The 22,172-nt window shown below is 46.1% G+C and overlaps 1 protein-coding gene across 1 annotated transcript; it reads right to left on the reverse strand.

Annotated features, from left to right (window-relative positions):
- Positions 1–6,343: 6,343 nt before the first annotated feature.
- Positions 6,344–18,592, reverse strand: LOC136434457 (uncharacterized). The gene is made up of 19 exons (XM_066427260.1): positions 18,568–18,592; positions 16,616–17,002; positions 15,285–15,332; positions 14,559–14,810; positions 13,197–13,421; positions 12,248–12,718; positions 11,609–11,784; positions 10,987–11,168; positions 10,667–10,769; positions 10,369–10,508; positions 10,081–10,177; positions 9,431–9,608; positions 9,087–9,185; positions 8,437–8,553; positions 8,069–8,181; positions 7,513–7,732; positions 7,143–7,298; positions 6,666–6,794; positions 6,344–6,478 (listed from the first exon to the last, which is right to left on the reverse strand). Exons 1-19 carry the CDS (start codon positions 18,590–18,592, stop codon positions 6,393–6,395), a joined length of 3,204 nt encoding a protein of 1,067 aa, XP_066283357.1. The 3' UTR covers positions 6,344–6,392.
- Positions 18,593–22,172: the final 3,580 nt, after the last annotated feature.

Consider the following 22,172-nt stretch of genomic DNA (forward strand, 5'->3'; position numbering starts at 1 on the left):
GTCTTTGCTAAGCCTCCAATCCACAAGCCGGTGTTATTGAAACGGCCATCAGATCACAGAAGCAATCGGCAATATCATGTAAGAATGTCTGTGGCTCGGCGTGCTATTCTCACCCTGGCATTGCGGTTCCTGTCCCAGCCAGGTTGCGGTCTGTGCGTGGCAGTAGAAGTAGCCGCCTCCGTCAGGGGACAGAAGTGGCGCCCCTGTCGAGACTAACGGCGGCGCGCACCGGACCTCACAGCGGCCCCTCAGGCCCCCGTACAGATATGTGTTGGACATGCCGTCCCTGTAGGACCTGGAGCTGTAGTAGCTGTAGTCACAGTGAACTGTGGCGTTGTCTGGGCTCCACGGGAACTCGCCACACGGTTTGTCTGGGGGAAAAATGATAAAATTCCTGTCAAACACGTTCGATCTTTAGCTTGTTACCTCCATGAAACTTGGAGGTATCGTTTGGGCCTGTGTGTGTGCGTGTGTGTGTGTGTGTGTGTGTGTGTGTATGTGTGTGTGTGTGTGTGTGTGTGTGTGTGTGTATGTGTGTGTGTGTGTGTGTGTGTGTGTGTGTGTGTGTGTGTGTGTGTGTGTGAATGCGTGTGCATGAATTGTGACAATGAGCGGGAACTATTCACACAAAATGATATTCTTCGTTCATTGACAGTGTATAGACAATGAATAATCACCATAGATTTAAAAAGAAGATACTGCGGAACAAGACATGATGGGGTCAATTTGGAGCCCGTTTGATCATGTTAGTCGCAAAAATGTTGGGGTGTACAGTCAAGTGTATGAAGGTTAAAAGAATTAAACATTTTGAGTGTGGCGTAAAGTGTAGGCTAAATATCCATAAAGAACGTCCTAAAGCAAAGACACCAGCATGCCATGAGATCATGTCAACCGGTTGTTAACATTGATAGGGTAGACCAGTAAAAACCGCGCGCTTCAATCTTCAATCGCTATTTGTGGCTCGATCCTTGCCGAAAACCCTCACCTTCGCACCGAGGTTCGGTTCCGAGCCATGTTGATGAGTTTGCATGGCAGTAGTAGTGGTTGTGAGGCCCGTAGGAGGAAGTAATCGTCGGGCCTATCACCGGTATATCATCGGAGCAGTTGACCGCACAGCGCCCGCTGAAAGGACCATAGTAACGTGTGTCGGTGCTGTAGTCGTAGAGGTTGTTGGACCAGTGGTAGCTGTAGTCACAGTCCACTGTGGCGTTAGCGGGGCTCCACGGGAACTCGCCACACGGCTTGCCTGTGGGAACGGGATCGGATCGCTGTTGAACTGACATTATCGATGACTGGAGGGAAATGACCCTATGCTGCACATACACAGATCAAGGGGATTGAATGGGGCCCCGTGCATAGATGTAGTTTATATGACATTAACACGCAGAATAACATTCTTCACAAAGAATGAAGTGAAGCAATGTTCTTGGTGTTCTTGGTTCCCAGCCATTCATAAGTAGCCATAGGGAAAAGAAGACAAAGGTAACCATAGCCATCAAATAATCAGAAAATGACCATAGTTTAATTAGGCATTTAATCTGATAAGAAGCTCTAATCTTTCCCACAACATCTGCTTGGAGGGTAATATAGCCTTGTGCGAAGGTATCAGCTGGCAGCAGACAGAACTCGAACTTACCCGCGGGAGGGCTGGTTGTCCATGACCCCAACGGCGAAGAGGCGGTTGCTGCAGCTGGAGGACAAAGCACCAAGTCGGAAGGTTATAATTATCACCTTCGTCAGCGTTGTGTGTGTGTGTGTGTGTGTGTGTGTGTGTGTGTGTGTGTGTGTGTGTGTGTGTGAGTGTGTAATTGTGTGTCCGTCTATACACAGTATAACTCGAGAATGCCCGGATAGATTGTCTTCATGACTATTGTATGAGTAGGTCTTCTTGAGACCTCGAAATGATTAGATTTTGGCCCCCTAGTGGCTTGCTATGGAACTGTATCGGAACTTCCGGGTTCGATATATCGTGTTCTAGACATGTTGTATGGTCTTGTTTCATGAGAGGTAGATCTGGGGAGGGACAGTAAGTTGTGTAGGTATGAATCTGAATTGTTGAGGACACACTTTTGCAAAAGAGACAGTCCCAGGCCCCTTTACTCCAGTACGGAAGGTGTAACAGGTGAACAGGTGAGGATAAAAAATCTACCGAAGTAATTTCTCACCTGTGATTTGTGCAATGCCGGTCCCGACAAGCACCGCGAGCAGGAAAAGCCCTGCAGCCGATCCCGCCATGTTTGTCTGACAAGGTCGTTCCGGTCGTGGCTGTGAGAAGTCGTTGCCAATGAGGCGATCCTTTAGACAAACTGAATGGCATAAACAAAGCTTTGACAACAGTCGTCCCGTGACAAGCAAAACAGAATTAGATAAAGGAAGCCGCAAATTCATGCCCAACGGTGGCGTCTCGACTGCTTTTAATGTTGTTTTATTTCACGCAGCGAGTGAAGTTACCAATCAACCATTTTTTGTCGAAGTCAACATCTCATAGTTTAACCTGTTGAACTTGCTGTTACTTTCCGTGAGAAACAAAATATATGAGTATAGAGTTGACGTCATCTCCCCGAGGACATCACCTCTCCTTTGTCTGGCATCCTGTATCTGTTGTTGTGTTACCAAGGCAACGTCCCCGCATCATTTCACAGACCGACTTAGATCTCAAACTAACATGAACGTGAGGTAATGACATACTCAAGAGGCACGGAGAGGGGTCGAACTTGTTTACCACTTCCAGTGGACGGTGGGGCTGAAACGGGTAAAACAGGGCGAGGCGGATAGGACGTTAAGTCCCGTGTTTGAGGAGAGCACGTTAAAAACCCACCACATCTTATCGAGCGGAGTAGGGGCTGGACACTTTTTGAGACATTACAAGATAACACGTCTGTGTGATTATGTTTGTAACACGCTTAAAACGCTGAGAGGGTCCTTACTATTTACGTTCTGAACTGGTTAAAACATTTTCGCAGTTTCATCGATAGGTAAGAATGCTCAGAACCAGCTTTGAGCGCCTGGATAAATGACAACATCTCAGATGTATCGCAGAAGGGGGCTCCATGTTCCGATGAGTCTTCAAAATGGGTTACAAAACGCCACAGAACTTTATACTAAATAACTAAATTAAAACTGAACGTGAGAGACATGTTTCTGCACAGACACCAGATCTAGATCTATAGCGGCCAGGTTACATAGTATTACATAGATCCAGACCGAAATTGACGTACTCAAAGTTACCATCCTGGATTCTTTAGAACTACTGCAGTGGACTTTCTGTGATGTTATCAACCTACCTTGTTTGGCACATACGTGCCTGGCTGTAGAAAAGACAGGTCTTCCCCCAGACTCTTACAGGCAACAGACTTGTACTGCAGCCTAAGTGCAGGCGGAACTACGAAACCCTGGTTTGTACGGGGCGAATGTCGCCAGGTATGGTGCTCAGATGTCAGTGACGTCATCACATACCTGTAAACCAAGTTCCGCTTCAAGTGCCCCTCAGTTCCTCTTGTGAGCAACCAAACAAAGTGACACACGGCCTTGCGTCCCGAGAAGGTAGACGAGCAGACCGGTCGTGTACTGCAGAGTTAAGGCTCTTTTTGTAAGCATTGCCAGGCCATGGACAAAACCAGTAAACATTTGTGACTTGAGCGCCACTGTTGGTGCATTTCTTCAACTGAGGCATTTCTGTCTTGTTGGTTCTTGGTGCATAAGCAGCACGGCACCTTGGGGCAACAGTAGAGAACGGAAAGGTCAAACTGCTTGTTTGTTAAGAATGTCCTAATATGTATGCAAATGAGCGAAGCAGAGCTCGGTGCCTTTCGGCTGGTATGGAGTATCGAGTTTCACAACAGTCTGTCAATATATATCTTAACAGTATCTTCATTTATTCAACTCCGACACTTGGTTGATCTTACTTTGTTACGTTTATAATATTGAATATGAAATGGAAGCTGTTTAAAGGTGTATTGTTGTCTTTATTTATCATAAATGAAGTAAAATACATGGCATGACACCAAATAAACGTGGCTCCTAGCCTTGTGCTTAGTGCCCACATTCTGCAGAAACGCTCGTGCGTGACTTCTGCACCAAGAACGCTGTTAGTGGATATAGTTAAGATTCTTCATGTAAGTATTGCCAGGCCATGGACAAACTAGTAAACATCTGTGACCTGAGCGCCACTGTTGGTGCATTTCTTCCACTGAGGCATTTCTGTCTTACTGGTTCTTGGTGCAGAACTTCACGGCGCCTTGCTGGGGCAAAGGTAGAGAACGGAGAGGCTAAACAGCTTGTTTATCAAGAATGTCCTACTATGTATGCAAATGAGCGAAGCAGGGCTCGGAGCCTTTTGGCTGGTATGGAGAGTCGACTTTCATAGCGTTTTGCCAATATATATTTTAACAGTATTTTTATTCATTCAATTGTGACACTTGGTTGACCTTACTTTGTCACGTTTATGATATTGGATATGAACTAGCAGCTGTTTAAAGAGGTAATGTCGTAAACAGTCGCCAGTGGTCTGAATATTATCTTTAAAGCAAATCCAACTCATACGCATGCCAAAGATTGCCATCATCATCATCATCATCATCATCATCATCATCATCATCATCATCATCATCATCATCATCATCATCATCATCATCATCATCATCATCATCATCATCATCATCATCATCATCATCATCATCATCATCATCATCATCATCATCATCGCCTCTTCCATCTGTCAACTATGCGGCCCACCACTGCTTTCCACGCTCTTCTGTCCAGAGCCTGCCTTATTGCTCCCTCCCAAGTGAAGCCCTCCAGTTCCTCCTGGTCTCTCCGTTCGGATAATTAACATTAACAGTCAGTAAAAAGGGTTTGTTGTTCTCAGACAAATCGCGACGACGAAATACCTTTATTATATAAAAAATGAATACGTCAGAAACACGTACTGGTACCGCTCTTATGAACAGGACCTGACAGGCTGTTCTAATGCCTCAGTCACAATTAGCAGACTTAATAGACTACAATTAAACTTGTGGTGATTTGTTTCCTATCAATAATGCATCCACAAACTTCTTCATACTTGAGAATACAATGACTCAGACAACAACCTGTAATACACGGCAAGCTTTAATACAAAGTATTTGGTTTGATAAGAGCAAGAGTTCTGTAGTAGATACGACAGTCATCTCTTAGCTTCTGCACCTGGTCCCGTGTTGTACACGGTGCTATGCGCAGCGCCTACGTTCGAACCACACCAGGGCGGTGCTCTGAGTCAATCTAAGATGTTGAAATTTCTTCTACACAACCGTGCAATAGATTTATCGACGTTTCAGGTTTTGACAAGAAAATTTCAACTAATTTTCATCTACCACCATGCTGAAAACATTTCAGGAATGTTCAAAGAACTGGAAGAATATTCGTCATTCTTAGCGAACATTTTTATTCGACCGGAGGGACCAAAAAATCAACCTCTTCATCTCAAACTAACATATTGAAAGCCAAGACATGACCAGATTACACACAAGATAAACAAGATGTCACGATTTAATGATGCACCTCGGTTCCAAGTATGAACTTTAAAAAAAAACACAGAAGTTTTATGAAATCTTAGGTCTAAACACACAACACATACAAATCAACACGGCAAACTTTAAAGGTAAACTCACATTCAAAGCGTGATGATGGACAAAACAAACAAAACAACACTTAAACACCAACAACTGTCCTTGTACATTTTGGCTCATGTTTCACTCCTCTAGATGGTGGCAACGTTTGTGTTTCGCATGACAGTTTATCTGTTATGAAACTAATGTTTAACGTAGCTTTCTACTCTCCTCACGATAGAAAGGCAATTTGACCAAAATGTCCATCGAGTCGGGAGGGGACAAGGGATGTTCAGCGCATTTGATAAACTAAATCTGTAGCGTGTCCATAGGTTTCATTAAACGACGTGACTTCATTTGGGTAAATTTGATTTCTATCGTGTCGGGAGTTACAGCTGTTACATCTGAAAACTGATGCAATGCTAAAAAAACATAAACTTGTACATGCATTTATCAACAGGAGCTTCCAGATTTCACTTGATAATCTAGCGTCATCCAAAATCTAGAAGATGAACACAAAACACGCCAGAGCCGACGTGTGGCTCGCCTCCCCTGCTCTATCCAGTGCTTGCCCATCACCTCATGATGGCTCATCTACGTTTCAAACAAAACAAAACTAAAATGGGCTCAAAATATAATGTCCAAGTTTAGACCAGCCCTGATCCACCTACGAAATTGGAAAAATAAGAACTAGCCATATCTCCAGACATTTTGTCCACACAAGCACAAACTAACAAGCAAGCAAACAAACAAGCGGGCCCAAAAGCAAAACTTTACTGGGACCAAAATGGCCAAACGATAACGGGTCTAGAAGCTGCTGTCTCGGCAGGGGGCGCTGCTGACAGTCTCCGCCGGTTTGCCCGTGGCCTCAGTGAAAGCAAGATTGTTGCGCCCTGGAACAGAAAAAAATATTTGTCAGTAACCAACATGCAAAAGTTACACCAACGTCGTCCAGTTTCCCATAGCAACCCGGTCTGCATTGATATAACTGTTGTGCACAATGTACTTATGAATATAAAGTCAGATGGACTACAATTGACGTCATCAGGTGTAGAATCTCAGAACGTCTTCAACTCTGACCTTCCACGTCCTTGAACCCGTCCTTGCGCTTGGCACGGCGCAGACACATGGCGGTTGCTATGGCGATGATGAGGACAGCTGCTGCAGCTGACGCACCTGCCGCTGCCGGGACCCAGCTGTCCGAGACACCTGCAACGTGGAAACAAATTTTGACTTTAGATTTCCCACAGTAAGCAAGTATTGGATACAAGTATGCATTCTTGATCTCTCAATTCGGGTTTAGGTTGTTCCTTAGCTCACTTACATTGAATATGAGGTAACTTAAAGGCATGCTTCAAATATTTTCACAAGAAAGATTTGCAGAACTAGAATCTGGTACATTGATATCAACAGCTTTCAATTCGTAAATCTTCGGATATTTCACTGTGTTGATGAAGCCTACGTTTATTCAGTACGTCTCTTGTACGTCCGGCCGTGGAATGAAAGCCTGTTTAGCTGTTATGGCCATTTATATTTTTTCTATTGTATCTCGCCCACCTTCCGGCTCACAGACCCTCCCCGGGCGCGAGGCTACATCCGGGGACTTATCCTGGTATCCCATGATGCAGCTGCAGGAGAAGGATCCGTCGGTGTTGAGACAGGCGGCGTGCGGGGAGCAGTCGGTCTTCTCCGGGTCAGAGCACTCGTCATAGTCTGGGAGGGGGGGGGGGGGGGGGGGTAAACATGTTACCGTTAAAAAAGACAACGTTGGATGGAGAGCGATGGCCCTTTATGTGGAGTTACACGTCATCACACCTTATAATGTCGAAGGCGCTTCTCATACATAAGTTTACGGCAGAAGAGCACACGAAGAGAATTGCGGCTGGTGGAAAATACCGCTCGCCGTCGCGGATGATCAGCAGCTTACCCATGATGGTGACGCCGCCGCCCACGTCGATGTCCAGCTCCGTTCCGTTGGCGTTCTCCACAAGAACCCTGACTTCCTCTGACGTCATCGCAGGAGAGAAGTCCGCGGTAGCCCGGATGTTGATGACGTAATCCACGATGACGCTGCCGGGCCGGAAGGCGAGGATGATGACGCGGAGAAAGTCTCCGGCCAGACTCGTCCGGCGGTACAGAGACTCCAGCTGAGGGAGGAAACCGGCAACGCGCATCAGGCAGAGACACGGCAGAAGGGTCGACTAGAGTTACTGCGTCTTTTTACTCATAACCTACTATACAAGCACCCATAAACGAAACATGCCCAAGTTACCTCCACAAAACTCTCTGTGCTCCTTTACTGTGGTTCCAGGGTGCTCGAAATATCTGTATCCGAATCGATCAAAAGGTGAATGATGAATATTCTTGTAACCCGGTCAAAAGGTATAATAACCTTTTGTGCTCTAATACATCCTCTTAATTCAGAGATAATAAACAGCCACGCACACCCATCACTGTAAGTGACGACAACAATGACGTATTACCGTCGTGACGACCTCTGACACCAGATCCCTGTACTCCGGACTCCCAGGATCCTCCAGCGCCGGGCTGAAGCTTCGCGCCAACAGGTGGCTGGTGGAGCGGTACGCATGCGCGGCTGGAAATGACATTGACATAAAAGTAATTGGGTCCTGGAAATTCATCAAATATTCTTCCTCCTACTGCCTCGAATTAAGACAAAAACTTACATTTTTCATTACTGAGTGACTAAATTTATTGGAGGTAGGTATGTGTCATCCGATGCATTCGTAGCAGTAATTCAGGTGCAAAGTAGGATAGTCAAAAGATCCGCTAAGTAGTAAGCCAGGTGAAAATTAAGACAAGCTTTAAGTTCAGCTGATGTCCGTCTTACCTTGGCAGCTTCTGTCCACCTCCATGTATCCCGGCACGCAGTCGCACACGTGACTTCCCGGCGTGTTGACGCAGCGCTGATGGACGTCGCAGGACACGATCGTGCACTCGTCAAAATCTGCGGGGAGGAGGGGTACAGATTTCCCAAACAGCACAGAATAACTGGACATACACTAGTAAAAATGCAGATTTCTTATCAGTACATGATAGTATGAAATGAAGCCGGAGAAGACACATCACCCTGGCAGTGGACCCCGTCTCCAACCCACCCAGGCTCGCACACACATCTCCGTACTCACCCTACCAGTGGACCCCTTCTCCAGCCCACCCAGGTTCGCACACACATCTCCGTACTCACCCTGGCAATGGGTCTCGTCTCAAACCCACCCAGGTTCACACACATCTCTGTACTCACCCTGGCAGTGGACCCCGTCTCCAACCCACCCAGGTTCGCACACACATCGCCGTACTCACCCTGGCAGTGGACCCCGTTTCCAACCCACCCAGGTTCGCTCACACATCTCCGTACTCACCCTGGCAATGCACCCCGTCTCCAACCCACCCAGGTTCGCACACACATCTCCGTACTTACCCTGGCAGTGGATCCCGTCTCCAACCCACCCAGGTTCGCTCACACATCTCCGTACTCACCCTGGCAATGCACCCCGTCTCCAACCCACCCAGGTTCGCACACACATCTCCCTGCCGAGGGGCTGCAGGAGGCATGCAGGTCGCAGCTCTCAGCACAGGCTGAAATTAAAGAAGATTGGGCAGCTAAGCTTCATTGGTTCAGCCCACTGTAACATGACTCATGGACAGGCACGTCTCTTGTCACAGATGAAAGCCGACCGAACTAGAACAAGAAGTCCCGACCCAAAACCAGGGTACTAAAGTGGTGGTCGTATGGTACACACAGATAATTCTAGTCTAGTAGAAAACAAAGCGTTTTATAGGGTCGGTGAAAGATATTGTAGAACAGTGTTTGATGTCCTTACCGTCTGGAGTTTCATCCGGAAGTAGGATGATGGGTCCCTGCACCAGGGTAGCGCGTTTCTCCACGCCATCGTCTGCGGCCCGTCTGCGCCTGCGCGCGCTGACGCAACCCTCGTCACATCTGGAGCCAGGGGTGTTCTCCAGACACACAATGACGTAACAGTGCAGGTACACGTGCGGCTGGGGGAAAGAAACTCATCATATGACGTCACAGTGCAGGTACACGTACGCCTGGGGGAAACAAACACATTATAACCTAATGCTTAGTTGTCAACTATTGGTGTGATTGTGGGGATCGTCCATTACGTATTTATTTCTCCCGATGGACCACACAAGATAAAAGTGCTGCCGTTCGGATTTTTTAATACCCCGGCACATTTTCAGTGTTTAGTGAACTCATGTTGGCTGGAAAAGGCCGGAACGAATGGCTCGTGTACATGTAACTTTACGGCGATATTACTTCACCCTGACGTTCGACGACAATCCGCTACTACTTGACTCCGACCCGCGGTGTGGCGGGTACCTGCATGCCGCGTTGTATTCTCTATCAGCTTTAGAGGGTATCATGGATCAGATGAAATGTGTCCAACATCAACCAACGGTCAAACCGAAGTTCAAAGTTTAAAGCACATCGTAGAACAAATAGACGTACTAGTGATTCGTTGGTGAACTTAATTGCAGAGATGCCGTAGTGCGCAGAAGTAGTCGAGGCGGTCGGGAACTCCTGAAGAGTGTCGTCCTGGTGGCATCTGGAAGGACGAAAATGCGACAATGATTAAAGGTGCATCGGGAAGTTTACTCGCGATGAATACAAGAAGTTGATTGTACACGCTAAAACTCTAAAATCTATAATCATACACATTTGTTGTTGTTTCTTCAAAAGATCAAAAGAACGTTTTCCTTTTCAAGATGCGCGGAAGCATCGAAGCGGCGTTCCTACCCATCCTGTATGATGTAGTACTGTGTGGAGTCGCCAGGGGTGGAAGACGGCGTCGCTTTGCAGTTGTCCACAAACAGGATAAGACCGGAGACGGCCGCCTCCACCGAGATGCCGAAGTACACGTCATCATTAACCGCCACCTGGAGACGGGAATACAGGGAGTACATTTAGAAAAATTGTCGCAAAAGTGGCCAGATCTTTCTATATAGATCAACAGGAGGGTTTGAATATGTTGGTGTAGGAAGAGACACATGGAGAAGTTTAAAAAGAATTCATTGGACTACAAGTTCATACATACCTCCACAGGGAAGTCCGCCTGTACGTACGGCCAGGAGAAACCGTCTGATCGATACAGGTTCATACTGAAGGTGAAGGCGCCGTCTCCGTCCAGAATCACCACGCTGGGGGAAAAAGAAACGGAATGTCAGTCAATCTCAAGACAAAGTACTTAAACCATTGTTATCTTCACCTGGTCGTGAGCAACTGTTGACAAGTCACAGGACAAATTAATGATTCAGCATTGAGAGAGCGTAAGGAAGCTGGATTCGCTCACTCTTCTTGTTTAGTAAAAAATCCATTTTACCTCCTTTTCATCGTCATTTCCTTCATATTACGTACCTAGAGGCCGGAACCGGAAACAGGGCGCCGACAGCTACGGAGTCATCTCTGACGTAATGACAGTTGAACGTCCAACGGTCCTCCGTAGTCCTGGTGATGACGTCAGCTCCATCCGGGGAACTTAGCAGCAGGGCTGCGAAGACGTCATTGGTGTAGACGATCTTGTCGGTTATGTTGTTTTCCTGTGGAAAAAGTCATCACGTTTATATCTTTTTCATCATTGACGATGTTACAAGGGCATGTATTGTACACGCAGCAGACTCTGCGATTGCTTGAGAATAAAGTAATTTTTTGTGGAAGGGGCGACAGATTGTCCATGTTTCGGTTGCTTTTAAATTTGGTTGGGGGAGAAGGTCTGAAAGAAAATGCGGTCACTACTACTCCAACCCAACACATCGTGACGGAAACTTCTGTTTGGAGAATACTACTATCGCTCTTTCCCCCTAATAAGGCAATGAGATGCCTCTTCTGTCACTCTATCTTCCCTTATAAGGTAATGAGGCTCTTTATGAGGCTCTTACTTCACGCCATTTTCCACAATTTACATATTATCAATAATCTTTGTCCATATGAAGATTTCATGTCTTTCCAGCAAAATTAATGACGCCAATTTCAAACTCACCGCCGCTGTTGTCCCACATTCGTCAAGGGCAGTTCTGAAGGTCACGTGAGTTGCGTTGATGTCCGCAGTGCATGTTGGGTCGCGCAGGTGCATTCTGGACTCGTCATGGCGGCCTAGATCATCCCGGTGGAAGCTGACCGACATGGCTGTGGAGTTACAGGACAGGTCGCCCTGGACTGGAGAGGGTCATGATAAGTTAGTCAACACGTGCACCTCTCATTAGACAATAATCTTCCTGTGATTAAGCATCTTACCAAGGCTGCGATTACAAAGAATTGAATTAACTATTCTTCCTTCTTGATTTTCCATATTTACAACAGCTAACAATGGCCTCCTCGGTAGAGTGTTTGTAGTCCTGTATTTGGCCTAGTCTAACAAAGACCAGTGGCAGCATTACTGTACGTTCCACTTAAAATTGGTTCTATTTAGCACTGAAAAGATTATGGGACTCATACAACAGTCCACTTCCGCCACCAGTGGACTAGTCTCCTCCCGCACTGCTTGCACAATTACTAGGACTAAATTACGGAGATGTGTGGTGTAGGTAGGACTTTGACGTTTTAGTAGAATAACTCGGCATTAGATATTCCACTCTATTTTGAGTGCATGATGTAAATGACATGGCAGGATGCTACTCACTTTGTCGTTCCTTCTGACAGGCCAAACACATCAAGTGCTGATCACAGACCCAGCTTCTCTCCGTTGCCGTGCAGTCGCCCCGAACCACCCTCCCCACGGTGTCGGACAGGTGCTGAACTCCTCCCGCGGACACAGGAGAACTCGTGTCCAGGAAGAAGTTCGGCCCGGCCTCGCTAGGGCGGGAGTAGGAAGGGTAAAAATGGTTCGATATCATGTCTATATAGGAGCGGCCTGTACGGAACGCCCAAGTGGCCAAACCTCCAGTTAACCCGACGTCCCTGCAGACTAGGTCAGCCCAGGCCATCCTGGACTCATACGCCGGTTCATATCCAGGTTCAAAGTTGATCCCAACGACCGGCCCCCACTGCTGAGTGACGTCATCGTACAGCTCCACGCAGCCGTAGAACTCTCCCCCCACCAGCCGGACTCGGTTGGCCTCGCTCTCGGTTACAGACGAGTTGTCGAACCCACCTGGAAACAAAGATGAAAATGTCTGACAATGTTTTCTTAAAACTCTAGTGATAAAATTACAGGATTTTGAAACCTTGAGACGTCAGTTAATATGCAAATGATTTCCCGTCGTCTGCTCTGATCCCATTCTATTGTCCTTGGAGCCAGACGAGTAGAGATCCCCTACAGAGGACAATCCATTTATGATGTTGGGATGAGGGTTGGAGTCAATTTAGCTACTAACTTCTTGGCAGAAGATAGATTTTATGGGAAGAGGACCCAGGGTCCTGATTTCTCGTCTTAAAGGTACTGACCTTTAAGGTCACAAAGGGTCAAAATTATATTTAATTACTTTGTTCTTCTCCTGGCTATCTCTGTGAAAAGCGGCCTTTAATGTTCGATTAGAGACTGTCTAGTTGAAGTGCAGACACAAACAATTGCAAGCATGGCATCGTAAAGAAACAAAACAAACAGTTAATAGGAAAATGTCGTCTCCTACCGATACAGACAGGCTCGGAACCGGTCCAGCTGGCGTTGTTGACAGCGCAGTGATAATATATTTCATCCCCGGGAGGACCGACTAGCAGCTCAGCATTCAGACAGGAGACACGACAGCGGCCGCTGAAATACAGCAGGTCGGGCCAGGTCCATGTCCTACGGTAGTCGTAGTCACAGTCAACCGTTACATCCGGGTTGTTCCACGGGAAATCTCCACATGGCTTCTCTGCAGAGGAGTAATGTATAAACATGACGAAACTGACCAATAATGGGGAGAGGTGTCACATGGCTTAACGTGTTATTATTTACTTGAACTTGTCCCCACGCTATTTTTCCTTCATGTACTTTATATGAATTTCTCTACAAACCGCTTTATGAAATCTTTACTCTACATCACGCTCGATCAATCTCGGCCTTTCAACTCGATACTCAAAATCAGTTTAAAACCTTTCTTCTTAAGCAAAGTCGCCATGTTAAATGCAAATATCTTAGCCATGGCCCCCACTTTCCCTGTCTTCTTCTTGGTCGCTTTTATAATTGAACTAACTTGACTTTGACACCACCTCATTTTGATTTACCACATTTTGTGGAAGGATTGACATAACAGGTGAACTATCACCTTTTCAAGATGTCATCCCAGACCGGACTGTAAGATTTGTACCATCGCACACCGGGGCATGCCCCTACTCTTTTTCGAAAGGTGTGGTGGGTTCTTTAACGTCCGCGGGGTGTGGCTCTCCCCAAACACGGGACCTCTATTTAACGTCCTATCCGAGGGACGTCCCTAACCCTAGATGAGCTAGGTACTCATTTACACTTGAGTGAAGTGAAAAAAGTAGTGTTAAGTGCCTTTCCCAAGGGCACAACGTCGGGGCGCAAGTTCGGACATGTCTCTGGGCACAACCCGGGATTAGATCCCGGGTCCCGTTGTTTGACAGCCGCGCGCTCTACACTTGCACCACACGACGCCACACCGTCACCCGAAGGCAGTCTATTTTGTCGAAGCTTAGATTACAGCACAGCCTGTAGCTGCTGGTACCCGTCAGAGTCAGTTCCCCATTATTTACATCCACGGCCCTAATTACATTAAAAGAAACTAACGGTAAAAAAGTGTCACAATTCTTTCACTGAACCGGATTACTTTATGTAGACTATGAAGGGCGAGACGGATGCCATCGGAGCTCTCTCCGAGCCAAGACAGTCGCAGATCGGTCACATTTCCAGAAGATTGACGTGCGTCAGAAGGTAGTGCCCGATGAAGGCCGATAAGGGCGACCGACAAGTCCGCTTGTGTTATTTTGGTGTTGGGTCAAAGTTTTCATCATGTATTGCGCCAAATTGAGCTTCTATTCGTGACTCTTACCTTGGCAATTCGGCTCAACTCCTATCCATGTTGACATGTCCGGACGGCAGTAGTAGTAGTTTCCTCCATCAGGCCAAAGGTATGACGCACCCACCACTGTCTGGTTGTTTAGACAGGTAGCAGAACAGCGACCCCCGGGGTAGAAGTACGTCCCAGTCGAGTAGTCCCAGTATCTAACGGAGCTGGTGTAGTCGTAGTCACAGTCCACTGTGGCGTCGGTCGGTTGCCATGGAAATGGTCCGCACGGCCCCACTGTGGTGGTGGGTTAGATAGTTAAATGGCCAAAGAGAGATTCGTTCAAAATACCTTCATTATCTTTCATAAGGAAAGGTACAGATGGAGAATTGAATACAACGATAGGAGTTTACTGCGGAGAATGATCTCGAACTGGATTGAAGTGAAAGTGGATGGATTGACACTAGTTTAGGGTTTGAACTCCTGACCCCGGTAGCCAGTTTCTCGGAAACCCTCTCCGCGAGGGGGCGTGTCCAGCACGGCCTAACGCACTCGCGGGAAATATCGTGGATGGACAGACACATATCTAACTGGTCGGAGATTTTGATGGATGGGTCAACATTAAGGAACTGGTCTTTCCGGACTTAGACAATAGAAGTAGCAATGGCCCCGGGACCGACACAGGGAATGCTACACTGGTCTGTCAAGTGTTACTGATAATGGTTCTGTTTGAGAGTTGCACGTCCGCCGATGAAAAGCGTCTGTACTAACCTGTGGCTGACGGGCTGGTGGTCCATACGGCAGGGGTGGTCGCTGCAGCTGGAGGACAAAGTAACGCATTATTGAGACCGACCTTATTGTATGAAAGGATCAGTTAGTCTCAAATGCGTTGCTGTTGCAAAGCCCGTGTGACAAACTTCAGACTGACCAACTACTTCACCGTTGGAGCACATCCGAATATCAGACAAACAATTTTTCGTTTTTTTGCTCGTCTCAATGTTTCTTGCCAGACCATTTATGGTATCCTCCTCCCATCCCTTCCATTGTCCACTCTCTTTCTTCCTCCTCCCTGGACGGTCACTGGACTCGAAAAGTAAAGCGGCCCACTCGACCCGTGATAAACGCTACATGATAATTTTATTGCAAATTCCTGGCCAAAGGCTAATTGCAAACAACATACATAAAAGAACAGGGTACAAAATAGGTATAAAAGAGGCTAGACTAGACTAGACTATACAAACGTAATTGTCTATAACTAGTGACTAGGAAGGGTTTGACTTCTCTTTTGTAGGCAATGGAAGACGTAATGTCCCACCTTTTCTATAATTTGTAGGTTTTTGGTAGTTAAAAGAAAAATGGTCTTTTCTTTGTCTGTTAGCTTAGAGAAATTCGGATAGATTTTAGTGGTCTGAATAGACAACTCAGTTCGTGCAATATCATGAAATGAACAGTTGGAAATAAAGTGTAGTTCGTCTTCCTCGGCATTTGTACTGCAATACTTACAAAGTCTTTCGTATACAGGTAATTTTCTACACCGGCCTCTTTCTATTTTAAGAGAATGGGCACTGACTCTAATTTTACTAATGGCTGAGCGTAGGTCAAAATCTGCAAGATCAAGGTGTTCCTCTAAGTTGTACATAGTTTTACATTTTGCATTAAATCTTAACTTACCGCTGTCGGCTACCAAGGTATGAAAACAATGATTGTATATATATATCTGTTAGTCTCCTCCTCAGCACTTTTCCGACATGTTCAGGTTTACAATGTGTATTAGCGGAGTGCCACAAATAGGAATATCCATTGTAATCTAATATATCTTTAATACGTCGTAACAATGTTCGTCTACGGGAAGACTTTGCTGTAGGTGGAGTGCGTCCGCTTGGAGGGTGTGTGTAGTTTTATCAATTTGGACCAGACGTAGCCAGAATTTAACTATATGTATATATATACATATATCTATATCTAATGGAAATCTACCTAGTCCTGCTCTACATGCCACGTTGCTACTATTTCTAAAAACACCAAGAACATTTTTGCAGAATTGGTTGTGTACGTTTTCAATAGGTGGCGTATTGTGACTACATAACTGAAGAAAAACTCACCTGTGTCACCACAATACGCCAGGTTGCACCCAGGAGGCCTGGGCAGTTTGTAGACGTAGTGCCCGGCAGGGCACGCCTTCACCTGGATGCTTGTTTCCCACCTGCAGGGGTTACTGCTGCCCCAGTAACCGCACACCTGGCGGGACACCTCTCCGTCAGCAGCTGTCGGGTGGGTTCCGTTCATCCACATTGGAACAGCAGTACCGCAGACGTCGTTCCTCCCGGGGTTGCGCGCCAGCAGCTGGGTTCCGGCTGGACCCATGAAGCGGTACCACTCGCCCCTGAAGCCCCTGTCACATTGGTTTGTGATGGTCACCCCCTGCTCCCTACCGGAGACACTCCTCCATGTCTCATTCAGCACGCGGTACTCACTCGCACTGCAGGGGTCTGGAACACATGGATGGAAGTCGGAAAGGTCTGCCAGTGAACATCATTAACTAAAAGCATACTGTTTATGGGTTATTCATACTTCCTTTCCCCATTGTCACTTAACCCCACTGTTGAAGTAGCAGCAGGAATTACTATGAAATAGCAAAGCATCTTCTTTAACTTGGAAACCATTTGGATATCATCCTTCAATTAACTAGGGTGGAGCGGACATGTCCGGGGCGTTTGTGTACTACTAAATCTTTTATTATCTCCATGAAAAAAGGCTTTTTCATGGAGATACTGTTTTGCTTGCGTTTGGTGTTTGTGTGTATGTATGTGTCACCGGACACTTAAAGTCACCATAACTGTAGAACCTGTACATGGATTGTAATGATTTTTGGTATGTGCTGGCATGTGTGACTGGAACTGCAATGGCGTATTTGTTAAAATCTTCAATGTAGAAGAACTGAAGAGTGGATCGACAGATCGTCATGTTCTTTGGTACACAGGTAGGTTAGACCAAGTTGCACACACTTAAGTGCAAACTATGCAAATGAGACCGAATTTGCATAAGTAAGGAGGTAAATCATTTGCATGGGTGTCGTCGGATGCTTAAAGTCAGCATAACTGTAGAACGTGTAGATGGATTGTAATGATATTTGGTATGTGGGTATGCGCTGGGAGGAGAATGGTCAAGGTCGATTTTGGGCCCCCTGGTTTGTGTCCCTGGAACTGTAATGGCCTATTTGTAAAAATGTTCTAAAGGGGTATAACTGAAGAGAGGAACAACAGATTTTCATGTTATTTGGTACGCAGGTAGGTTGGACAGAGATGTACACACTGAAGTGCAAATCATGCAAAGTTAGTGTGTTTGCGTGCGTGTGCGCGTGTGTATGAATTGGTCACCGTGTGTGTATGTATGTGTCACCGGATGCGTAAAATCAGCATAACTATAGAACGTGTAGATGAATTGTAATGATATTTATTATGTGGGTAGGTGTGGGGATGAGAAAGGTCAAGGTCGATTTTGGGCCCTCTGGTACGTGTCACTGGAACTGTAATGGCGTATTTGTCAAAATCTTCAAAGGAGAATAACTGAAGAAAGGAGCGACAGATTTTCATGTTATTTACTTGGCAGGTAGCTTAGAGAGGGTTGTCTACAATGAAGTGCAAATTATGCAAATTGGACTTAAGTTGCCTAAGTAATGGAGAAATCTATATTTGCAGTTTTGACCATTGTAGCACTACTAACAGCTGTTACTAGCTATTGATAGCGAAAGTGGGTCACTGTGGAACCTGAGCCCCCAACATGTGGCCGGGGGTCATACCATTGAGTGATATAGAATGGGGGGAACAGGTTTAATAATAAAAAAGTTTCATGGAGATTTTGGGTCCTAAGACTCTTGTTTTTTACTGTATCTTTTGGATACACGCACGTGTTGTTTTACTCCAGATAAGGGGTTGCAAAAGTTCAAACAAATGAAAACAGTTAGGAGTAGCAACACCTGTTTCCACTGATGACAATAATGCGTGCCTATGAATGATATTAGGCACATTTTAACTAGAGTTCTGCGACCTCATACCTTCACCGTATGTTGTATGAGGCATCGCATCGGTTTCAATTATTGCTGATTATCTTCTCAACAAGTTGTCCAAAGTATGAAAGTCATGATTTTCATGATTCGTATCTAACGATGTTTACCTTTTCGTAACTTCAATATGCCGCATGCATGAAATCTCCGCCATTTACCACTATGAAATCACAGTGATTTCTTATTGATTGTGTTAATTAGGTCTTAATTGCATAATTTCTATATATTTTGTTGATGTTATCTCTGTATAACTTATATATGTCACATGTTTGAAAAGCTCCACCATGCAATTCATTGCATTTATTAAAAGATCTTCATTGATTACGAGAATTAGCTCCAGATTTCAATTGCACGTATCGATGTTCCTTTCACACACACACACACGCACACGCACACACACACACACACACACACACACACACACACACACACACACACACATATGTATATATCTGGCTTGTCTTCGCTGACGAAGATAAAAGTGATGTAAAGCCCCTTATTCTGTTCTCGTCACTTTTCCTCGAGTGAAAAGTGATATATAGCTATATATAAATATATACAACTTTATAGACTTCAAGAAGGCGTTCGACCGGGTGTGGCAAGAGGGCCTCTGGAAGGTTATGAGAGACTACAACATAGACGAGTCTCTGGTGGCCATTACCAAGTCACTTTACGACAATGCAACCAGTGCGGTCCTCCACAACAACCAACTCGGTGATTTCTTCAGAACTACAGTTGGAGTCCGACAAGGGTGCCTTCTCTCGCCAGCTCTCTTCAACGTATTCTTAGAAAACATCATGCAAGAAGCCCTGATAGACTTTGAATCATCTATCTCCATTGGGGGAAGACAACTTTCCAACCTACGTTTTGCTGACGACATAGACTTGATGGCTGGACCTGAAGACGAACATCAAGAGCTATCAACCCGGGTGGAGAATAGAAGCACCGCTTATGGCATGGAAGTCAGCTCATCCAAAAGCAAAGGCATGGTCAACAGCCAAGTACCAGGCGCAACAACAACGGTGTCCATGGGTGGCGAAGTCCTCGAAAACGTGGAATTCTTCAAATACCTTGGCTCCATCCTTAACAGGGACGGGACTTCCACTCAGGAAATCAAAGCAAGGATTGCACAAGCTACAGCAGCACTTGCTAAACTCAGGCCCATCCTGCAGAGCAAGAACATCAGCCTGCCAGTTAAGATCAACCTCTACCAGTCACTTGTTGTCTCCATCTTCCTCTATGGCTGCGAAAGCTGGACCACTGTAGCGTGCGTAGTCCAGTGGTTAGCGATCTTGCCTCTGGAACTAGAAGCCCCGGGTTCGATCCCGGCTGTGTCGCTCACCCGACATGCACGCTACCGGAAAAGATCGCAGTCCTTAGGACGGGACGTTAAGCCGTGGTCCACTGTTCATTGTGCTTGTCGAAAAGAGCTAGGGGAATTTCCCCGGTACACTGAACCTGTAAATACTGTACATAGCGTCTGTCTCCTCTGTCACGACCAGTGGAAGAGTAGCTCATCTGTTCATTGAGTTCATTTGAGCTAAACTGGTTCGAGATTCCTTTCCTTTTACCACAACGGCCGAAACAGAGCGCCGCATAGAGGCCTTCGAGATGAAATGCCTACGGAAGATCCTTGGCATCTCCTACCTGCAACGGAGGACTAACGACTCGGTACGGAGGGAGGTAGAGGCTGTCTGCGGCAGACATCCAACACCCCTGTCGACGGTCAAGCGCCGGAAGCTGAAGTGGTTCGGGCACGTATGCCGACACAACACACTTGCCAAGACCATTCTGCAAGGTACAGTAGCAGGAGGGAGGAAACGAGGAAGGCCAAAGAAGACCTGGCTGGACAACATTAAGACATGGACTGGCCTGAGCACTGCACAGCTGATCAGAGAGGCCGAGGACAGAACAGGATGGGCACGGATCACTACGGCTGGCTGTCATGACGCCCCTACGACCACTGAGGTCATGGGTCATGAGTGAGTGAGTGAGTGATATATATATATATGTCTCTGGCTATATATATATATATATATGGCTTGCCTTCGCTATATATATATATATTTATGTAACGAAGATCGAAGCATTGCATTAATTAATTGTTCAGAAAATCTATTACTGTCATGAGCCGCAATGAGGAGGAATATAACCTCAGTCACGTCTAGGGCCACATCATTCACGTCGCAGCAGCGACACCTACCTGCAGTGTAAAGTAGAACTAGTCAGTATTGGGCAGAGAAAGTTGACAGACGGTCACCGTAATGTTTGATAGGTACATGTAAGAGCACTTGTGCATAATGGCCTTTCCTATCTAAAAGGAAATACAATGGGCTAGTAAACATATTTTCATATTTGGGGATGTCATGCCGGAAAGATTGTTTGAAAGGATTTGTGTAAGGTTGCCACAGTGTACAAATGTAGTTATCTGTTATTCAATTTGCTTTCTATTAACACAATTTCGCAAAATCTCAAGCTGACTTCACTCCAACAAGAAAGTGTAACAAGTGAATAGGTTAGTATCACAGTCTGTTCTCACCTGTGGTTTGTGCACCGGCGATCCCGACAAGCACTGCGAGCAGGAACAGCTCTGCAGCCGATCCCGCCATGTTTGTCTGACAAGGTCGTTCCGGTCGTTGCTGTGAGAGGTTGTTGCGAATGAGGCGATCCTTTAGATCAACTGAGTGAGATAAACAAGGCTTAGACAACAATCGTTCCGTGACAAGCAAAACAAAACAAAATCAAGCCAGCCGCAGCGTCATGCCCAACGGCGTCATACTATCATAGTGACTGCGTTTTTATGTCGTTCCCACCATTTCATGCAGCGAGTGAAGTAACCAATCAATCACTTTCCGTCAAAGTCTTTCACCTGATAGTTTAACCCTTTGAGTTTGCCGTTACCTTCTTATTTTTTAACTCAAAAGTTGACACATTCCTGCTATCTGCAGTATTGACGTACTTAAGAGGCGCTGAGAGGGGTCTTACTTCATTTTACCACCTGTGATTGAAAAGGTCCAATGCAAAGTCGCGAGGCTGCAGGTTAAAGTGAAAATGATGATTTGAATAGAGAATAATGTCCCCTTTAAGGCTATCTTAAATTCGGGGTTGATAAGGATGTTACAAAACACCACGGTTCTACCAGCCGAACCTCGAGTTCGGAGCGTGGCGGACATCTTTAGTCAGCGGCCAGGTTACCAGCCTAGACTACTGCCAGCGTCTCCTGAAGTGCACAAAATACAATCCTGCATTCTATGTTACCACTGCGGTGGACTCTCTGTAGTGTTATCAGCGTACCTTGCAGTGCTCGTATGTAGCGATGGAACGCTCTTCTCCAGACCCTTGGTAGCAACGGACGTGCAGGCGTACCGCAAGCAGGAAACCTGGTCTGCACGGGTCAATGTCCCCAGGTATGGTGCTCAGATGTCAGCGACAATGCCCCTCACATACCTGGATAGCACTTTCAACCATGCGGACCAAACAAACTCCCCTATGGACGAATGGCGTCAGAAAAGCGTCGTGTCAGAAGAGATGACTGTGCATCAACCCGTTCGAGAGTCCTTCACACGATAATAATTGTAATAATGAACACGATGACA

The sequence above is a fragment of the Branchiostoma lanceolatum genome, chromosome 5, assembly GCF_035083965.1.
Source record: "Branchiostoma lanceolatum isolate klBraLanc5 chromosome 5, klBraLanc5.hap2, whole genome shotgun sequence".
NCBI lineage: Eukaryota > Metazoa > Chordata > Leptocardii > Amphioxiformes > Branchiostomatidae > Branchiostoma > Branchiostoma lanceolatum.

Excerpts from the sequence above, each read along its gene's own strand:
- LOC136434457 (XM_066427260.1), bottom strand. The coding sequence starts at position 18,592 with ATGCCTCATACAACATACGGTGAAG. Across the intron at positions 10,509-10,666 it reads AGGCGGACTTCCCTGTGGAG|GTGGCGGTTAATGATGACGT; the intron begins GTATGTATGAAC and ends TCCCGTCTCCAG. Across the intron at positions 8,182-8,436 it reads GGTGGACAGAAGCTGCCAAG|CCGCGCATGCGTACCGCTCC; the intron begins GTAAGACGGACA and ends TGTCATTTCCAG.